The 22,290-nt window shown below is 41.7% G+C and overlaps 1 protein-coding gene across 3 annotated transcripts in view; it reads right to left on the bottom strand.

Moving 5' to 3' along the window:
• LOC124606272 (caspase-8) overlaps positions 1 to 22,290 on the bottom strand; it is a 130,429-nt gene that overhangs the window by 61,823 nt on the left and 46,316 nt on the right. For all 3 annotated transcript variants that reach the window (XM_047138255.1, XM_047138271.1, XM_047138264.1), the window contains exon 5: positions 5,712 to 5,875. In XM_047138255.1, the coding sequence (XP_046994211.1) occupies positions 5,712 to 5,875 (164 nt within the window). The remainder of the gene's footprint in view (positions 1 to 5,711; positions 5,876 to 22,290) is intronic.

The following is a 22,290-nucleotide window of genomic DNA, read 5'->3' as shown; positions in this document are numbered from 1 at the left end:
AAGAAATGCAAAAACTCAAAGCCATCGTGAGGACACAATTTTGTTTCCTGAAAGCAGAACACAAGGGAACACTGCAATTGTAAAAGCAGTAATAAATCCTCTTTGTTTGATCAAAGGCTGTGAACTTTGCATCAGAGGAAAGTCATGATGAGGAAAAAATGAAGAGGTTTAAATTCGGCAGCTGTCGAGTGCCAGACTGCAAAGACTGACTGCTATAGGGCACAGAGGCAGGAGAATCCTGCTCCATGAGGCTCACTGAAGCAGCAGCTTTCTTGTGCTGTTTGTCTGTCCAACACAGAAAAACGATTGGTGGTGCACACCAGCGGCAATGAGGCCGGCTGGGTGAAGGTGTTATGTGGTGACACACTGTTAAAGAGAATCTTCGAGTCAGGGAAGTAGAGGACCATTTGCCTTTGTTGGACAGCTTTGAACTTTTCCAGTTAGCAGAGGAGTATTCAGGTTTTGGTTGGCTGGAGGGACGTAGGAAGTCTTCACGAGAGTACTACTACTGTTCTTTCCGGCCTACTGGTTGTGAAGCAGCTGACTTTGCCCCTTGAGGTGAGAGTTTGATGGCTTGTTGCACAGCTGGACGAGGGGATGGTGATGCTACCTTGACACTGGGCGATTTCACAACCTCGGAGCTGAAATTCAGGTCACATGTCTGTGTGGTCATGTCCTTCATGGAGCGAGATGTAGCAAGCACATTATTACAAGTCCCACATGGTAGAACACAGGGTTTGGGACTAGCCAGTAACTTGCGAGCAACCGGGTAAGTAACTTTTTCTTTTACTTGCATCTCCTGGACAGCCCACTCTTCGAGACACAGGGAAAAATCTCCGGAGCAGGCAGTATGGTCAGCACTGCAGTTGATACAGTGGGGAAGAGGAGGCGGACAACCATCCTCGTGCGCATCCCTACCACATGATACACATTTGGCTGGGTGTCCACAAGACATTCAAGTGAGGTTGAAATGACGACACTGATACCAGTGAATCAGAGTCGGAATGTACGGTTGGACTGTGATAATTTCTTGATCTGCTTAGATCTTTCATAATGGACGGCAATGACACTCTGATCAGAGAGGTGTGATTGGATTTCTGCCGCTGGCAGACCATCAAGCAGCCTAGTGTAAATAACACCACAGGAAGAATTCAGAGTTCTATGGGCCTTGACATGAACAGGATAGCCATGGAAAAGCAAAGTGGCATGTAGTTGTTGTGCTTGAGAACCAGAAGTAGTCTCCAAAAGCACAGTGCCATTCTGTGAACAAGAGCAGGATTTCACAAGACCAGCAATTTCTTCAACTCCTTTCTGAATAATGAATGGATTTACCATTGCGAAGGACTGACTGTCTTCAGTATGTGAAACCATGAGGAACCATGGTGTAGCTGAAAGGATATTTGAATCATTCGCCTCATTCATTATGTTTCATAGACATTAATTATGAAGATGATTAGCTCATTGTGAGAAAATCCTCCATGATTGCCAGTGTCTCTAATGGTGCGCGCCTTCCAACTGGGAGCCCCCTTCACAAGAGGGGGCACCCGCCTTAGGTGACCGTTCACACCTCAGGTCACAACTCCCGAACAACTGATGGAGGGACCATTCGGCCATTTAGGAAGGTAGCAGCTCAGGCAGTCACGCTTCCCTAGGCCTGGTCTATACTAGGAGTATGTGCGAACGCTACCTGACAACCCGAGACTGGGAATTATGCATTACCCAGTCACCTGTAACATGTCAAGACACTTGGGCCGGCCTTCAGGAGCACAGAGGGAGGAAGAAGAAAAAGAGGAACCTCAAACGCCAATGCGGAGGAAGGGTAGGAGAAGGTGAACAAAGAAAGGAAAAGGGAATGGGAACAAAAAATAGTGGTGAGACTGTTCTTATGTCAGCGACGGACAATGTGGAACATTCCCAACACCACCCCAGACATGTTCCCCAAGGGAGGGGAAAAAATAGCAAGAGGATGGACATGCAGCACGGAAGGGAAAAGATGCTGCAAGAACCCGCCAAAGAGTGGTGAGCCCCCGGGAGGTGGATTGGTTGAGGAGACCGAAGAGAATAGTTTCCCTCATTCACCTGATATTAATCCCTTAAATTTTTTGTTATGGGGTCATTTTAAGGCAGATGGCTATCAGAGTAGAACTACCCATTAGTCAAGAAGTATTTCTTTCTGAAAACATTTAGTTTTGACCAAAGACTATCTCTTGCAAAAAAAGAGGACACTATTTTTAAACATTCTGCACCATTTACAGCCTGTATAAAATGTCCTTTGCATGGAACAGTTGGTACAGCATATCTATTTTTCATTTTCCATAACTGATTTTTTACCCTGACACACAGAAGTAATTACTACAGCTAATGATGGTTCCACAATATACTATCTTTAGGTCATCAATATGCTAAAAACTAAACTTAGTATTAATCACCTAACTGTTACCTCGAGATACAAGGTGGTTATAATTACTGTTTTGCTACTTGAGCCAGTGTAAATAGAAAACTATTTGCCATATGAGTACCACACTTCATAGACATGATGTTCATATTGTGTACTGCAGGATTTGCTTGTGTAGTAAAAGGTCATGACACGGTATTTGTATGGAGACACTGGTTAAAATGTGTCAGAACATATTACAGGTGCAGACAGTAAACATGGGTCTGGGCAACGTGAACAGCAATTTACTCATCATGCTTTTTTATCAAAACAATAGCAGTAGTGCTGTTGCTCTTCAGAAGTATCGATGGGTTAAAGGAATATGGAGAGGTCCTCTTTCCACACCCAAGTTTAAGAACATGGTTCCGAAGTTCAAATTAACTGGAGATTTGAGACTTGCTCCTGGGAGAGGTAAATAGCCAATTGCACCACGAACTGCTGAAGTTACTGTTGGCATTGCTGAGAATGCTTGATACAATGTGCAATCTTCAAGCAATACATGAGCTGTGTCACAACAGCTGAACATTTCAGGGTCCACCATTGGAAAAGTGCTGTGAACAATTGTGAAATGGTATCCCTAGTGTGATTCCAGGTTGTTGTGGACACAGAAGGTTATCACAGTGAGCAATGTTTGTAATCTGATGTGTACACATTGCATGCAATTAACAAATATTACCCTCATGTACAAACCAGTTTCTTTCAATGCTTTGTTCGTTGTTTCTCTTCTGCATGTCCTTCGAACGTTTCCAGAAAGTAAAACTGTCCTTCAATCACTCTTTTTTTCATGGGAGGCCTCATAAATAGCAGAAATGTAATTATAAACACCCTGTACTGTACTGTGTGTGTGTGTGTGTGTGTGTGTGTGTGTGTGTGTGTGTTATAGCAAAAAAATATATTACTTGAAGGGAGTACCAATTATAATAAAGTGAAAAAGGAACATAAAACTAAGAGACTACCCAGCCAAAACCATCTCAATCTACACAAATTGTGCACTACAAAGAAGGTACAAAGAGAGCTGATAATTACAATGATTGATGTGTCAGGGCATTAGAACCAAAGCAAAACACTACATTTCCCATTTCTGTAAGAAAGGAAAATGTGACTTACCACAGGAATCCACTTCATCAAAAAGCAGTATTTCATGTGTATGAACTAATGTTTGAACACACAACAAAAACTGAGCTTCCCGCATATGTATTATCTCTGCTGATGAAACCTATGAAAAATTGATTGAATGTTTGAATTTGAAAGAAAGTATAGAATCCAATATTCCAGCACAGAAAAAAGATGGCTCATTTCATCACACAAATTGTGTTAGAAAGGGACTGGTTCAACATTTTAAACTTCTATACATTTACAGCATGTAGTCTCTGTGAAATGTGCAATTAAAATTTAACTGTAGTAATTTGCAAGTAGTGTGGCTGAAACAGGGGTTAAGTAATGAAAATGAAATTGGAAAATCTGGATACACAGAAGTAAAATTTTTAATTAAAATTCATACACTATGATACATCAAACTCGCTAAAAATGGAATAATAGCTGAAGCTCTCTACAGGTACAAGAAAATTATTTATTGCATTAACATAGAAATCAACTTGGCATCTGCCTGCTATAATTTAGTAGAATGCTTAGGCTACATTCTACAAAAGCTGAAATTTAATTAAGTGTTAGCTTATATCATCTCCATTAAAAAAATAAATTAAAATATGTAAATGCTGCCTCTCACCTGTAGATGAACAACACTTGGCTGACAAGCTCACCTTAAAAACATAAGTCTGAAGCTTTCATTTTTTTCTGCATCTTAGAATTCCTGTTTCCACCACAAATTTTATGAACTTGTATAGGACTTGGGAGTAGTTGTCCACGAATTTTTTATAGGGGTATATTTAATGCATTTGGCATGTCTAGCATTAAATATGCGAACTATAGTTACTTTTCCTCAAAGTATTAGGAATTCCCTACAGCCTTCATGACTCCAAAGTCTGGGAAAGACTGATTTAAGAACTTCAGTTAAGGTATACACATAAAACTTTAATTCCATTTCATCTGTACTACCAGAAGAGATTTTTTTTACTGTGACAATTCATTCATAAATTAACTCTAAAAGCATTAGTTTAACATAATATTCCCCTAAGAGTTGAAACTGAAGAGGGGCCTGTTTACTGATGATACAGAAAGAAGGAAGCTGTAAACTGAGCAGAAAAGATGGTTTAATGTTTGACTGACAATGAGGGTAAGAGATGTAGAGCACCAACTAGGAAAGCAATAAATAGGTAAAAATCTGGTTCTCTCTTATTGAAGAAACTATCTATCATTTGCCTGAAGTACTCTAGCAAAAGCATTGAACATGTAAATCAGGAGGACTCCTGAAAACAAGATTGGCATTTATACTATATCATCTTCTTCACAGCATCACAATACACTGACCCTCGAAACAAACATGACATTATTACGATACCAGAAAGTCCCAAGGTGGAACACACAATGGAAGGACTAGTATAACCACTCGCTCTATAGTGTCAGTGTTGAGTAGTCAATAGTCTAATCGAGGCTGCAGTTCCAGAACAATGTGTGTCATTGGGGGAAGTGGGACAGGGTAGTGGCAGGGGGGGCGGGCGGGGGGGGGGGGGGGCATAAGTGTGCACAGTATGTAGGACCACTTCATCCTAAAGATCAGCAACATTTTTCATCTGCTTTATGTTGTCTGTCAACCATTCAGTGCCTCGAACTGAGTAATTACTTTTATTATTATAAAGCACATTAGCACAGGGAACCTAATACAATCATCTGTGTGTAGTTTAGTGAAGGTAAGTATTAACCATCAGAAAGTTAGAAGGTGCTACCCATTTAAAATAAAATAATTTTTATGGTTGTGTAATTATCATCATATAAAATTAAAATTTAAAATTATTTAAAACAAAAATATTAAACATCAAATATTGTTAAGAACTTCCTACAAAATTTCACATTCTGCAACCCTTTCACAGTCCAAGGTACAAGTCAGCACACAATTACATTTTGTTATAAATAATCAACCAAATTTACACTCCAAAAGAATGGAATGTCCATTCAAATTTCTCGCAAAACATCCTTTTCTGTAAATTGTGTGTGATATTGCTCTCACCATTAAACCTTGTTTATTTTCTACTTTCTCAATCTCTTGATGAAAGATCAAACCGGTATCCTCAAATATTCTCCAATATACTTCTTTTTTTCCTCTGTAAATAAAAGAACTTAAAAACTAGTAGCAAAGCACTGAAACCATTTTATTTCTCACCTCAGATCAACATCTGATCGAGAAAATCCCAACTTCCGAATCAATTTATAATTCTGAATAATACATAAAGCTTCTAAAAATTTGTCATGCCAATGTGGATTGGTGCTGCTTTCCAACCTGGCCCAATCAGAGATTAGCCCAATTCTATTGGACTGCTTAGCAACCTAAAAAACAAAACAAGAACAATGGCAACGCATTTTCGTTTGTGCACTTAGGTGAAAAACTTTTTCACACATACCTAATTTACTTCACGTTATGATAACAACATTATTTTCCTGCAGATTTATCTTTACACTAAGTAAGACAACTAATGAATACTACATATAATCCTGTTTCAACTGAATCAGAAGGATGTTATATTAACAAACAACAGTCTGAGCAGGAAGAGGTTTACTAGTTGCCGGGAGCTCCAACATTAGGCACATTATGAAGACCCTTAGGCATTTGTCATTCAGGTCTGGAAAGTTAAGTCAATGTAAGTTCAGTATATCTGCCAGGGGCTCTCATCTGAGATGTGGAGGCAGCCTTACCTGTGACTACAGTGTGTGCAATGTGCAGATGTCTGCAAGCTGCAGTTCACATCAGTAGCACAGACACCTGTTGCAGGGGTTCTGAGGCCATCCTTTGTTCAAACAGATAGCTGGCAGAAGTGACATCTGCTGGCCTCATGCATGGGGTGCTAGCAGAGCTTGCAATTTGCAGCATCGTTCCCAGAGTTATCAGACTCCTTTGGTTTGGAGGCAAGTGAGGGGTTTCAACCAAAGGACTGGCTACAGATTTCTAGACCTGCGATATTGGTTTTGTGGAATTCCCCTGGATACGTCAGGGATGCAATACATCAAGGAAGCAGCTTCTCGGGTAAAAGAGTACTCATGGATTGCACATGAGGAATTTTTATGCTAGGCGGTAGTCTGAGGGAAGACAGATGGCATTTAAAGTAATGACACTTCAACTGTCAAAATTTCCTATGTAAATTGTCTAAGTATTCGTAACAAAGTTCCTGCACTTACTGCCCTCCAGGAAAGTTCTTGTGCTCAAATTATTCTCAGGACCAAGAGCTGTCTGAAACCTCAAGCGGAAATCTCCAAGATATTTAGTGAGTCATGGAACATACATCAAAAAGACAGATTAGAGGCCATAGGAGGGAAGTATTCATTTCAGTTGACAAAAATATTCTCTATTGAGGTCAAAGTTGAGGGTGACAATGAACTTATCTGGTCACGTATAACAGGTCTAGATGAGATGTTTTACCAGCCAGCTGATACTACTGTGAAAGTTCTACTGTTATTCAAAGAGTCTACAGTCAGCAGTGCATAAATATCCAGATTATGCAATACTAGTTGGAGGTGACTTTAATCTTTATAGAGTGGCATATCTGTGGATTCATTGCAGGGAACAGGCAGACAATTGTGTGAAGTACTTTTGAACACATTTTCAGTAAACAGTCTTGAGCAGCTGGTTTGTCAGCTCACACACAATGGAAATATCTTAGACCTTGTAGCTATACATAGGCCGAACCTTGTCAACAAGGTCAGTACAGAAATGGTGATAAGCAATGATGATGTCTTTATAATGAACTTAATAAATCAGTTAAGAAGGCTAGAAGAGTGTTTCTGCAAAAAGGGGCACCAACTGGCAAACAGTGAACAGACATAACTTAGTTAAATTATGATGGACATAGAGGAATTATGTGCAAAGTTTAAACAGATTGTAAACCATGGTCTGGAGAACTATGCACCTAGTAAGCAGATTAAGGACAGAGAAGACCCACCATGGTCTAATAACATGATTTGGAAAAGGCTGAGGAGGCAGAGGCTGTTGCACTCTTGGTTCAAAAGAGAATGTGCAAATGATGACAAGCAAAGGTTAGTAGAGATTCACACATGAAGCACTGAACTACCACCACCATCATACACCAGCAAAAGGTCTGGTGGAGAACTCAAGAAAATTCTGGTCTTATGTAAAATTGATTACTGGGGTCTAATGTTTCCATCCATTCACTGGTTGAGCAGTCTGGTGAGGCAGTCGAAGATAGCAAAACAAAAGTGCAAGTTTCAAATTTCACGTTTAAGAAACTTTGCACGCAAGAGAATCGTACAAATGTGCCGTTGTTTGACCATCGAACAAACTTCCACATGGACGACATAGTAAGAATATCTCTGGCACAGAGAAATGGCAAAAGGACTTGAAAACAAATAAGTCTAAGTCGCCAGGTCCTGACAGAATTCCAATTCCGCTTTACGAAGAGTGCTCTACAGCACTGGTCCCTTACCTAGCTTGCATTTATCATGAATATCTCAACCAGCACAAAAGTCCCAAGCTACTGAAAAAAAAAGCACAGGTGACTCCTGTATACAAGAAAGGCAAATAAATGGACCCACAAAATTACAGACCAATATCGCTAACATACGTTTGGTACATAATCATTGAAAGCATTCTCATTTTTCTTGAGACCAAGAATCTTTTGTCCACCTATCAGCATGGTTTTAGAAAGCATTGCTCATGCAAAACTCAGCTTGCCACTTTCTCATGTGATGTACTCACAGATCTAGATTTATGGAAGGTGTCTGACATTGACCCATTGCAGATTGTTAAAGTAGGTACGAGCATATGGGAGATGTTTACAAATATGTGAATGCACAAAGACTTCTTATGTTATAGAACCCAGTGTGTTGTCCTCAATAGCAGGTGTTCATCAGAGAGAAGGGTATAGCCAGGAGTGCCCGAGGGAAGTATGATAGGACCACTATTATTCACTATATACATAAACAATTTGCAGGGCAGGGTGCGCAGCAATCTGTGGTTGTTTGCTGATTATGCTGTTGTAAACAGTAAGGTATCAGCATTGAGCGACTGTAGGTGGATACAAGATGACTTGGACAAAATTTCTAGTTGGTGTGACGAATGGCAGCTATCTCTAAATGTAGGACAATGTAATTTACAGTGGATGAGTAGGAAAAACAAACTCATTATGTTCGGATACGGCATTAGTCATGTCCTGCTTGACACAATCACATTGTTTAAATATTGGGCATATTGCAAAGAATTATGAAAAAGAACGAGTATTTAAGGATTGTGGTAGGGAAGGGTGAAAGGTTGACTTCAGTTTATTGGAAGAACTTTAGGAAAGTGTGGTTCACCCGTAATGGGCACCACATTTAGGACACTAGTGTAACCAACTCTTAAGAACTGCTCGAGTATTTTGGGTCTATACCAGCTCTGATTAAAGGAGGACATCAAAGCAATTCAGAGCTGGACTGTTAGATTTGTTACTAGTACAGTAAAACAATACCCAAGCGTTACAGACGTGCTTCAGGAACTCAGATTGGAAACCCTGGAGGAAAGGTGACATTCTTTTCGAAAGCACAGAGAAAATTGAGAGAAACAGCATTTGAAGCTGGCTACAGAATGATTCTACTGCCTCCAACATACATTACATGTAACGGCCACCAAGATAAGATACGAGAAATTAAGGCTCATACAGAGTTGTATACTGTAGACAGTTGTTCTTCCTTTGCTCTTTTTGCAAGCGTAACAAAAAAGGAAATGATTAGAAGTGGTATGGAATACCCTCCACCACATGCAATATGGTGGACTGCAAAGTATGTAGATGTAGAAGTAGAGATTCCTCAGGAGGACATCCAACAGCTCTATCAATCAATGCCAGGCTAGATAGCTTCTTGTGTAAGAGCCACAGGGGGATGAATGCGTTGTTGACTTGCTCAATTTGTGAAGGTATTCCTCTTAAATACATCATCCAATTTTTCTAAAACTTAATCTCTTGTTTTGCTGTATGTGTACTTCACATCTGCAATTTTTCCATTCTATTCGGACAATTCCTCCTTGGTTTTTGTCCGAGCATATTACACTCTTTGTTCTGTAATATTCACGCATTCCAGAAATCTGAACTCTCCGTATTCATATTCTCTTTTCTACATAAATCTCTAATTTTCCTACAGGCAGTATTTATCTTTTCAGTAATCGTGCATGCATTTACAGGGTCGCACTTCTATTCTGACATTTTGCACTTTGTCAATCTTTTTTCGACTATTCTCTCTCACTCATTTCATTTGCTACATTTTTATATTTTCTCCTTTTGTCAAATAAGTTCAATGTGTGTTCCCATTGATTTTTAATAGTCTTCTCTTTTTGCATTTGTGACTCTTTCCTGCCACTCTTTAAATGCTATCCACTCATATTCCACTGTATTCCTTTCCCCGTTTCGGTCAATTGTTGCCTAGCACTACCATTGGAACTCTCAACATTCACTTCTCTTAATTTATCAAGATCACATCATCTTAATATCCTACCTTTTTGGAAATTCTTCAATTTTAAACTGCAGTTCATAACCATAAAATATGGATGGAATCCACGTCTGCCCCTGGATATTTTTTCAATTTTAAAATCTGGTTTCAAAATCGCATTCTTACCATGATACACTGAAGTGCCAAAGAAACTGGTATAGGTATGCAAATTCAAATACAGAGATATACAAACAGGCAGAATACGGCACTGTTGTCGGCAATGCCTATATAAGACAACAAGTGTTCATTTCACAAGTGTACTGTGAACATCTGGAACACAGAAAACATCAAACCCCCAACATTGTTGCAGCCAGAAAAAGATCCTGCAAGAACGGGACCAATGACGACTGAAAAGAATTGTTCAATGCAACAGAAGTCAGTGTGTGAACCATTCAACTGAACATATCAATATGGGCTTTCGCAGCCGAAGACCCACTCGTATATCCTTGATGACTGCACCACACAAAGCTTTATGCCTCGCCTAGGTCTGTCAGCATTGGACTGTTGTTGACTGAAAATGTGTTACTCGTCGGATGAGTCTCATTTCAAATTGAATTGAGCGGATGGACATGTACTGGTATGTACACAACCTCATGAAGCCATGGACCCTGCATGTCAGCAGGGGACTGTTCAAGCTGGTGGAGGCTCTGTAATGGTGGGGGTGGGGGTTGGGGGGGGGGGGGGGGCAGTTGAGTGATATGGGACCTCCAATACGTCTAGATACGACTGACAGGTGACGTGCACAAACATCTTGTCTGGTGACCTGCATCCATTCATGTCCATTGTGCATTCTGATAGACTGAGGCAATTCCAGCAGGACAAAGCAACACCCCAAACATCCAGAACTGCTACAGAGTGGTTCTAGGAACACACTTCTTATTTTAAACGCTTCCCCTGCCCACCAAACTCCCCAGACATTAACATTACTGAGCATATCTGGGATGCCTTGCAACATGCTGCTCAGAAGAGATCTTCATCCCCTCGTATTCTTACGGAATTATGAACAGCCCTGCATAATTCTTGGTGTCAATTCCTCCAGCACTACTTCAGACATTAGTCCAAGTTCATGCCACGTCGTGTTGTGGCACTTCTGCATTCTTGCAGAGGCCCTACACGATATTAGGCAGGTGTACCAGTTTCTTTGGCTCTTCAGCGTATAATCTATCTGAAACCTTCCAGTGTCCTTAAGTGTGTTAACGTACACAACCTTCTTGCATGACCCTTATTTCATGTATTAGCACTAATTAAGTTGTGTTCTGTGCTAAATTCTACCAGATGGCTTCCCCATTCACTCCCCTCTCCCAGTCCATGTTGTTCTTTTTCTTCTCACCTGCTGCCTACTAACGAATTTCAGTCCCTCATTGCAATTACATTTTCATCTCACTTAACTGATTAGTTTCTTTTACCTCATCAAACAGTCTTTCCATCTCTTCATTATTTGTGGAGCTAGACAGCATTTAATCTTGTACTACTGTGGTCAGTGTTGACTTCATGCATCTTTGTTATGATTAGACATTTATTATGCTATTCATACTATCATTCCTATTTCTTTATTAATGGTTAGATCTACAACATTACCCCAATGACATGTGTTGATAACACACTTTTCAGCCCACTGGTAGTACTGTTCTTCCTGCCACTAGACTTCAATTAATTCCAGTGCACATAACTTCAACCTATCCACCTCTCTAAATCATCTAGCCTATCTAACCATTTAAGGAATTAAGTCTCCATGCATTAACCCACAGAAAGTAAATTTTGTTTCTCCCAATAACATCCCAAGTAGAACCATGCAGACTACTGTAACTCCAGAATATTTTCAGAGGAGGATGGCATCATCATTAAGCCATGCACTATAGCTGCACACCCTTGGTAAATGTGACGGCTGTAGTTTCTCTTTGCTTTCAGTCATTCACAGTACCAACATGTATGACTATGTTGGCTTATGTTACAATCCACACTGCAACTACTGAAAACACTACTGTCCCTTTTCCACAACCACTACGTTTGTGTGGCCTCTTCAATGATACACAGCCACTGGACTTGTCAATGATACACAGCCACTGGACTTGTCAATGATACACAGCCACTGGACTTACTTTACACACACTGTGTTTTTCTTGATTTAATCAAGTGTGATTAGTTATATAAATAATAGAAACAGGTTTGTATTCCATCAGGGTTCTTAAGGACAATTCTAACCTCAAAATGAATGAAAATCATGTTTATATCACGTCTTTAATCTATAAATTTTAAATGGAAAGGAAATAGAACTCTGAAGTGGCATGACACTTTTCATAGCTGTATTGGCTTGTCTGAAAACAGTATAAGAACAAATTTCAAGTTTTTAGGAAGTAAACTGGAAAACAATGTTTATGTCGTGTATGGAGAATAGCTCTCTCGCTCTTCACTTTTTCAGCACTTCTATAGCAGTGTGCGACACCATAAACCTAATTTCACATTAATAAAGACTCAATATTTACATAAATGATCACAGGTGTTCTTTGAACTACAGAAAACCTCTTCATAATACTATACGTGCTTTACATAGGATCACAGTGCCCTGTTAATTGGTTTCAGAGACATCTTCAACATCAGGCCACACAAATGTGTATGTTGAGTCCTGCATCATCTTCAGGAACTAGTCTCATCACAAGACATCACTGTCTACTTGTCCTATAAAGTTCTTTGTTTTCTTCTTTTTTGCTTTTTGGTATCTAATGACCTGTGTAAAGCTACCTCATGAAGCACTGAGTCATACATCTTCGGTTGTTTTCAGCTCACTAGTAACATGCCTCAACAAGAAACAACTTTTGTCTACAGTTCCCAACTCTTCAGGCCTTATTGAAGCACATTTCATACAAACAAGAATAACAATTAGAACATAACTATGACATAGCAATGAAAGCTTTTAGGGAATATAAAACACAAAGATACTCACATCCAGTTAAATGCATTTATCATCAAGCAGGACGATGTACGAACAACGCAATCGCCAATAAAGTTCACTATGTCTTACTGAGCAGCCATTTTACTCAGAACTTCCAAAACTGACCATGTGTGGCGCCTGACGACTTTGTGTGAAGTGTGTAAAGTAACCCCAGTTGATGGTGCCAATCAAATATATTGTCACTCATAGTTCGGTTATCCGTATCTTACCAGCATGTGAACCACACCACCTGAGCGAGGTTGATTAACCAGTGACATAAAATAAAGAAAGGTGGTAAATTAAACAAAAATTTAAAATATTGTAACTCTATTGCAGATATGTAATGACTTAGGTATAAGAAAGTTTTTGGACACAATTTTTAGACTCTGCAGGTCACCCAGGGACAATTAAATGCACTTACGCACACAAAACATACTGGTGCAATTCCAAGAATTGTTCACACACAAAGACACCCTGGTCTTTAAGAATATCTACAGAAAAGTTATGCTGGAAGATGAATAGAAAAATAGGGCACTTCAAATTCCGCATTGTAACAGAATGAAGCATCATTATCACATGTAGTGTAAATAATCACCTTGGTGAATTGATGAGATGTACAAGTATCTACCAAACCGACTAACAATGTTCACTGCCATAAAAAGTTTATTTAACTAATGAATTGGTATAGCCTGCTGTTCAGAAGCTTGTTTTCTTTACGTACACTTATCCTGGAATGGATGGACGCAGCATATCTGCAAGTCAGGATGACAATAGCAATCTTACTACATTCACAATACCTGCTTGTTGGGCAGCTTATTCCCTGTATCCAGTCCTGCCTCGACATCATCATGGGAACACAAGAGAAGCTGTTATCTGTTGCTATTCAATTGGAATCTGTCAGCTTGGACAGGAAATTTTGGACACAGTCCATATTAATGTATTTGTGTGATGTTCTGATTAATGAGCAAACTTTGTTATGCATGGTCATTGTAAATCAGAGAACGATGTACAACACATTGTTTCTGAGAAGCATCTTATTTATTTTGAGAATCTCTATACTGGACTGTACTCTTAACTAAGAAATGAAGTCTGACAGATATCAGTGAGTGTGAAGAAATAACAAGGTGAGCAAATGATAGTAAGAAATCTTAGCTGTAAAGCACACTTTACAGTACCACTCTATATTATGATAACCAGTGGGACCATCACACAGTGTTCCACAAAGATTCAAAGAAGGCTGAAGCAGCCTCATTCAGTAACAACTGAAATGCTGTATCATTACCTCATTCATTAACTGTAATATGTAGAATACTTAATGTGTCCTCATGGAGCAAGTACTCATTTTACTGCAGTCTAAGGAAAAAATCTTAAATGATGTTATAGATGTCTCCTGCAGCAGGTTCAGCATTAATGGAGGGAAAATGTTGTTATGTGATTCACAATGAATGCTGGTGTATACTAGTGATATCACAGATTGCCAGTATATCTAATTCACCGTACAGCACATTGTGACTAATAGTGCCCAAAAACACCATTACATACTGGACACCTAAACCAAGTGACTTCATAAACTTTCCCAGAGTAGTAACTTTTGACACTCCTCTCTGGTTTGTAGCCCTATCACATCAAAGCTCCTGATCAAGGTATAATTCTGAGTCAGGAGAGCAGCTGCTACATTTCTGTGCACTTTCCAACATAGTAACTAAAAATAAATAATTTCTATAGATTTTGTATTTTATCTTGCAAACAACAAAGTTCAAGTAACAGGAGTCACTACCAATGGCCCTGCAGGACTACTCAGTAAAGGATGAGAGGGGTCACTCGGGTGTTTTCATAGCAGGTAACCGATAAAGTAATAACATTCTATTGTTGAACACCACATGTAGCTTACACACAGGTCTGCAGCATCTAGTGGGTTAGGGGTGATAATTACTTACAGATGTAGCTGACATATGACTCGACATTTGACATCATAATCTGAAAAAATTAAATATAAGGGTGAATAGGAATGCAAGAAGGCACAATTACAATTCTGAGACAAGTGTTACATATACTGAATACTTCTGATGTGACTATGAGCCACAAAGCTTCAGTAATTCCTGTCTAAATTATACAGGGAATTCAGACAAACAGTATCTCAATGTCTCAAAGTGGCACAGAAAGTGGCCAGGGAACACTAAGCATTTCAACAGGGAATACTGCATTCGTCTCCGAACAGACAATAAAATTAATTAACAAAGAGATGAACTGTAGGAAACTTTGCAAGAAGCATCAATGATCTCAGTCAGTAAAAATTAGGCACCTGTGTAATCTCAACCAGAATAGCTGCATGGCATTTTCTAGCTAAGTCAGAAAATCATTTCTCCAAGTAACAAGCCTCTCAGAAGACCAACCCCCCATCCAAGTTACGAGAGGAAGACAATGCTGCAAAATATGTGAAGGCCTACAAGGGTGAAGTATACAGTGAGGGCTTCAAGTGCACTGGAGCCAATACAGTAGCTGTGAAGGCCCTGCAGACACTCCAAAAATTAGCAACTAACAAGGCTCTCGTGAAGCTGTGATAGTGCTAGATAGCCAACAGTATATCAACAAGCAGCCTTCAACAAGTGACTTAGCTTCAGAAAGGATGGTTATAAAAGACAACTATCCAGCAATACAAATGGACTACAAATTGGAACACTGAACATTGCAGTGCTGACAGGAAAGGAAGAGGAGGTAGTGGATATGATGTGAAGAAGAAGCTGGATATGTTAGACATGGGAGATAAGATGAAAAGAAGAAGGCAGCAGGGAACGAGGACAGTTTACAGATTGTACTGAAATGGAAATGAAGAAGAAAGACAAAAGGGAGTGGGAGCAGTTGTGGGGGATGCACCAAAAGAAGAGGTGTAGAGATTAAGCAACAGGATAATAAAGATCAGAATAATGGCAAAGGGAAGAAGTATGAAGGTGGTTTAAGTGTATGCCCCTTAAGTGAGATATCTCATAGGAAGAAGACTGAAGAAGAACTGCATTAACAATGGAATGGTCAAAGGATAATAGTCCTGCAGCCATTCAATTGCTTTTTTAGTTCATCCTCAAAGTCGTCCTCCCCTTGAGATGCACAGCCCACTTAAAAGCACACATAGGGAAAGAAAAACAAGGGTATGAAAATGTACTGGGAACAGAAGGATGAGTAACTGGAAAAGAAGAAAGAAAGATTGCCCAAATTCTGCAAGAGAAATGGTTTAGTGATAGGTAATTCCTGGTTTCAAAAGAAAGAGAAAAACAAAGTACATCTACATCTACATCGATACTCCGCAAGCCACCCAACGGTGTGTGGCGGAGGGCACTTTACGTGCCACTGTCATTACCTCCCTTTCCTGTTCCAGTCGCATATGCTTCGCGGAAAGAACGACTGTCTGAAAGCCTCCATGCGCACTCTAATCTCTCTAATTTTACATTCGTGATCTCCTCGGGAGGTATAAGTAGGGGGAAGCAATATATTCGATACCTCATCCAGAAATGCACCCTCTCGAAACCTGGCGAGCAAGCTACACCGCGATGCAGAGCGCCTCTCTTGCAGAGTCTGCCACTTGAGTTTATTAAACATCTCCGTAACGCTATCACGGATACCAAATAACCCTGTGACGAAACGCGCCGCTCTTCTTTGGATCTTCTCTATCTCCTCCGTCAGACCGATCTGGTACGGATCCCACACTGATGAGCAATACTCAAGTATAGGTCGAACTAGTGTTTTGTAAGCCACCTCCTTTGTTGATGGACTACATTTTCTAAGCACTCTCCCAATGAATCTCAACCTGGTACCCGCCTTACCAACAATTAATTTTATATGATCATTCCACTTCAAATCGTTCCGCACGCATACTCCCAGATATTTTACAGAAGTAACTGCTACCAGTGTTTGTTCCGCTATCATATAATCATACAATAAAGGATCCTCCTTTCTATGTATTCGCAATAGATTACATTTGTCTATGTTAAGGGTCAGTTGCCACTCCCTGCACCAAGTGCCTATCCGCTGCAGATCTTCCTGCATTTCGCTACAATTTTCTAATGCTGCAACTTCTCTGTATACTACAGCATCATCCGCGAAAAGCCGCATGGAACTTCCGACACTATCTACTAGGTAACGTAGTAAAGCAGGAATCGGAGCAGAAATGTTTGGGAAGATTATAAAGGAAAGATTACCAAATGGGGAACCAAAAACAGGAGAAGATGAATGGGTAGCAGAAAATGGTGGAAGGAGATATCATGCTGCAATGAAAGTGTCAAGGAGGTAATGAGAAGGAAGAACAAGGCCTTCAGACTGTGGTTTGAAGAAAGGACTATGGTATGTTAGTTTTTGGAAGCTCCAACATTAGGCACATTGTGGAGCCCCTTGGGAAGACAGCTTTCAGGGCTGAAAAGAAAGTCAGACTGCACTTGATATGTCTGCCAAGGTGCTTCATCTGAGATGTGAAAGTGGGCCTTGCCTGATGCTATCTAGCATGCAGGGTGTAGTCATCTGTGAGCTGTGGCTTACGTCGGCACCAACGACACCTGTCTCATGGGTTCTGAGGCCATCCTCAGTTCATACAGGCAGCTGGAGGAAGTGGTGATACCTACTGGCTTCACACGTGGGGTGTGAGCACAGCTTGCAATATGGAGGGTCTCAACCAAAGGCTTTGTCGAATCTGAAGCAGCACTGATTGTAGATCTCAGGACCTGTGTTATCATATGGAGACTTTTTGAACTCTTCATGATTCGTTACAGGTACACTACACAAAAGAAGCAGCTCCTTGGTTGGCAGAATACTTGGGAAGTGCACATGGGGCTTTTTTAGCCCAACAAAGTTCCTTAATTTACTGCACTCCAGGAAAGTTCTCATGCTCAAATTAATATTGGGACTGAGAGCTGCCTGGAACCTGAGGTAGAAAGCTCTCAGATAGATAGTAAGTCATGAAACATATATCGGGAAGAGATTAGACATCATATGACAGGGGTGTTCATTGCAGCTGGCAAAACAATTGCCTCCAACGTCAATTGTGAGCTTGACTTAGAAGTTACCTGGACATGCATAACAGGTCTATTTGAAATCAACTTAATTACTGAATGTTTTTACTGGGCTGTGACAGTTCTAGAATCATTCAAACAAAGTCAATCTATGGTTAATAGAGAGGAAACACCCAGGTACGCAGTATTAGTTGGAGGCAACTTTAACTTACAAAGTATAGAATGGGATGTCTACGGATTCACTACAGTAAAAAGCAAGGGGGGGGGGGGGGGGGGGGGGGAGGTGGCGAGTACAGACAGTTTTGAGAAGTACTTTTGATCATATTTTCCGAAAGCATGTCTTTGGCAGCTAGTTTGGCACCCCAGATGCAATGGAAATATCTTAGGCCCGGTAGTTACAAACAGGTAAGACTTTACTGACAGTGTTGGTCTAGAGAGTGATCATGATGCCGTCATAGGGACTATAGTGACCAAAGCTAATAAATCACTCAAGAATGAAAGGAGAGTGTTTCTGCTAGAAAGAGCAGATAGCAGTAGGTAGGATCTCACTTAGATAACGAACCGGCATCACTTAGTTGCAGTAACACGGACATAGAGGAATTATGGGCGAAGTTTAAACAGTTTGTAAATTGTGGCTGGAACAACAGTGTGTCTAGTTAGTGGATTAAGGATGTAAAAGACCCACCATGGTATAACAGAAGTAAGAAAAATGCTAAGGAAGCAAAGGCTGTTTTACTCTCCGCTCCAAAGAAAATAAACAAATGATTAAAGAAAAAGGTTAGTAGAGATTTGTGCGCCTCTGAGAAGATCTGTACACAAACGACCACCACTGTTATACCTTAACAAAAGATCTGCCCAAGATTCGGAGAAAATTCTGGTCCTACATAAAATTGGTACCCAAGTCCAGTCGCTTATTGACCAGTCTGCTGTGTCAATAAAAAATAGCAAAGTTAAGATGAAGTTTCAAATTTCCCATTTAAGAAATTATTCATACAGGAGAATCACACAGACATACCAGTGTTTGACTACTGAACAGGCTTCCGTATGGATGACATAGTAATAAGCATCCCTGAAGTAGCAAAACAACTGAAAGAGTTGAAAACCAATAAGCCACCAGGTCCAATGGAATCCCAATTCAGTTTTACAAATAGTACTCTAAGGATTAGCCCCACGTTTGGCTTGCATTGGTTGGTTGGTTGAAAGGTGGGTCGTCACAGTGCAGAGGGTCGGCAGAGAACCACAGAGACCCTGCCAGAGGCCCGCATGGAGGACAACCACACATTCGTAGTCTCCTTAATGGCACGCAGTTAGTTGTGCATGCTGAGGTTATGCCATTTCGTCTCCCAAAGCCACAAAACCTTGCAGCGTAGTACTGAAATCAAGTACAGTTGCAGAGAAGCTGATCTCCATAACCGGTTTCCACATAGCCCGTATCGCCAGCCTGTCGGCAAGTCCATTGCCTGGGATTCCAACGTGACCTGGGGTCCAGACAAACACCACTAAATGACTGGATCCTTCCAGGGCATGGATGGACTCCTGTATGGTCGCTACCAAAGGATGACGAGGGTAGTGCTTGTCGATAGCTTGTAGGCTGCTCAAGGAGTCTGTACACAGAAGGAACACCTCCCCAGGGCATGAACGGATGTGCTCAAGAGCACGAGATATAGCCACCGGCTCGGCAGTGAAAACACTGCAGCCATTGGGCAACGAAAGCTGCTCAATATGTCCTCAATGGACATACGCAAAGCCGACGTGACCATCAGCCATCGAGCCATTGGTGTAAACCACTTTGCGGCCTCAGTACTTGTCAAGAATTGAGACGAAGTAGAAGAGGAGAGCCACGGGGTTAACTGAGTTCTTAGGGCCATGTGGAAGGTCCAGGCGAAGCTGCACCCTAGGTGTACACCGTAGAGGTGTACGTGAATGGACCTCAAGTATAGGTGATAAAGGCAAGGACTCCAGTTCAGAAAGAAGGGATCGGACATGAACTGCAATTGGAAAACCTGATCTGGGCCGCCGATACGGGAGACGAACTGCTGTGGGAGGGAAAAGGAGACGGTGATTCGGATGTGCAGGAGGACTATGAACGTGTGCTACGTAATTGGCCAACAGTAGTTGTGCATGCCTAACCATCAATGGAGGCACTCCAGCTTCCAGAAGGGCGCTGGTCACCGGACTCTTCCTAAAAGCTACTGTCGCTAGGCGAACGCCACATTGGTACACTGGGTCGAGTTAACGCAACGCTGATGGCACCACTGAACCATAAACCAGACTCCCATAGTCAAGGCGGGATTGAACAAGGGCTCTGTAGAGCTGCAGCAGTGTAGAGCGATCTGCATCCCAGCTGGTGTTGCTCTTTGTGTTACTCAGGCAGCAGAGGGTATTGAGGTGCTGCCAGCACTTCCGCTTAAGCTGACAAAGGCGAGGAAGCCAAGTCAACCGAGCATCAAAAACCAGTCCTAAGAATTGATATGTCTCCACTACAGTGATTGGATTATCATTAAGGTAAAGTTCTGGTCCCAGATGAATGGTATGGCACCAACAGAAGTACATAACACATGACTTTGTGGCCGAAAACTGGAAACTGTGGGCTAGAGCCCATTATTGCGCCTTGTGGATCGGTCCCTGTAGGTGCTGCTCAGCAACACCAGTACTGGTGGAGCAATACAAAATGCAGAAGTCATCTGCATACAGAGAAGGTGAGACAAACAGCCCTACAGCTGTTGCTAGACCATTAATGGCCACTAAAAACAGAGATACACTCAATACAGAGCCCTGTGGGACCCCATTCTCCTGGATATGGGGGGGGGGGGGGGGGGGGGGGGGGGAACTATGGGAGGCATCAACTTGGACATAGAAAGTATGAAGCAATAGGAAATTCTGGATAAAAATCGGGTGTGGGCCTCAAGACCCCACTCGTATTATGTGGCAAGGATATGATGTCGCCAGGTCATGTCGTATGCTTTTCGTAAATAAAAAAAGGCGGCAATCAGGTGTTGGTGTCTGGAAAAGGCTGTTCAGATGGCAGACTCTAGGGACACAAGATTATCAGTGGTAGAGCAACCCTGGTGGAAGCCGCACTGACATGGAGCCAGTAGGCCACTTTACTCCAGGACCCAACCCAACCGCCGACACACCATATGTTCCAGCACCTTACAAAGAACGTTGGTGAGGCTGACGGGCCAACAGCGACCCACATCAAGCAGGTTTTTAACGAGTTTGAGCACCGGAATAATGGTGCTCTCCTGCCATTGCGATGGAGAGATACCACCACACCAGATCTGGTTGAAGATGGTGAGGAGATGTCGCTTGTAGTCAGATGAGAGATGTTTAATCTTATGACTGTGGATCCAAACTGGTCCAGGAGCCATGTCAGGGCAATGTGCAAGGTCACTGAGGAGCACCCACTCTGCAAATGGGGCGTTACAGGATTCACGGTGGCGCATAGTGAACGAGAGGACTTTCCCTTCCAGCCACCGTTTGAGAGTGAAAATGGCTGGGGGGTAATTCTCCGATGCAGAGGCTCCAGCAAAGCGCCCAGCAAAGTGCCCGGCAATCGCGTTTGTGTCGGTAGATAATACGCCATTTACATCAACACCGGGAACATCTGTTGGGGTCTGGTACATGAAAACACGTTTGATCTTTGGCCAGACTTGGGAAGGTGATGTATGGCACCCAATGCTTGGGACATATCTCACCCAACACTCCTGCTTCCTTCGTTTGATAAGTTGGCGAACGTGAGCACGGAGCCGTTTAAAAGCTATTAAGTGCTCCAGGGAAGGGTGCCGCTTATGCCGCTGTAGAGCTTACTGATGCTCCTTAATAGCTTCAGCGACTTCTGGCGACCACCAAGGGACTGTCTTTCGCCGGGGGCACCCTAAAGAGTGAGTGATCGTGTTTTCTGCCACAGAAACAATTGTTGTAGTCACCTGCTCAAGTATCACATCGATGTTCCCATGTGGGGGAGATTCAATGGTGACAGCAGAGGTGACAGGTTCCCAGTCTGCTTTGTTTAAGGCCCATCTGGACAGGTGTCTGTGGGCTTGACACCAGGGCAGTGACAAGAAGGTGGGGAAGTGGTCACTACCACACAGGTCGTCATGTACTCTCCAGTGGATAGATGGGCATGAAAATCTCCCAAAAGTAGCAAAGGTTTAGGGAGTTGATCCATCAGTGCAGTTAATACATTCAGGGATATGATACCATCGGTAGATAATACGCCATTTACATCAACACCGGGAACATCTGTTGGGGTATGGTACACTTCCCCATCTTCCTGTCACTGCCCTGGTGTCAAGCCCACAGACACCTGCCCAGATATACATTGCAGACAGTTATTTCCTGCGTTGTTC

This window comes from Schistocerca americana, chromosome 1 (assembly GCF_021461395.2).
Source record: "Schistocerca americana isolate TAMUIC-IGC-003095 chromosome 1, iqSchAmer2.1, whole genome shotgun sequence".
Classification (NCBI taxonomy): Eukaryota; Metazoa; Arthropoda; class Insecta; order Orthoptera; family Acrididae; genus Schistocerca; species Schistocerca americana.
This window is presented reverse-complemented; position numbering and strand designations above follow the sequence as displayed.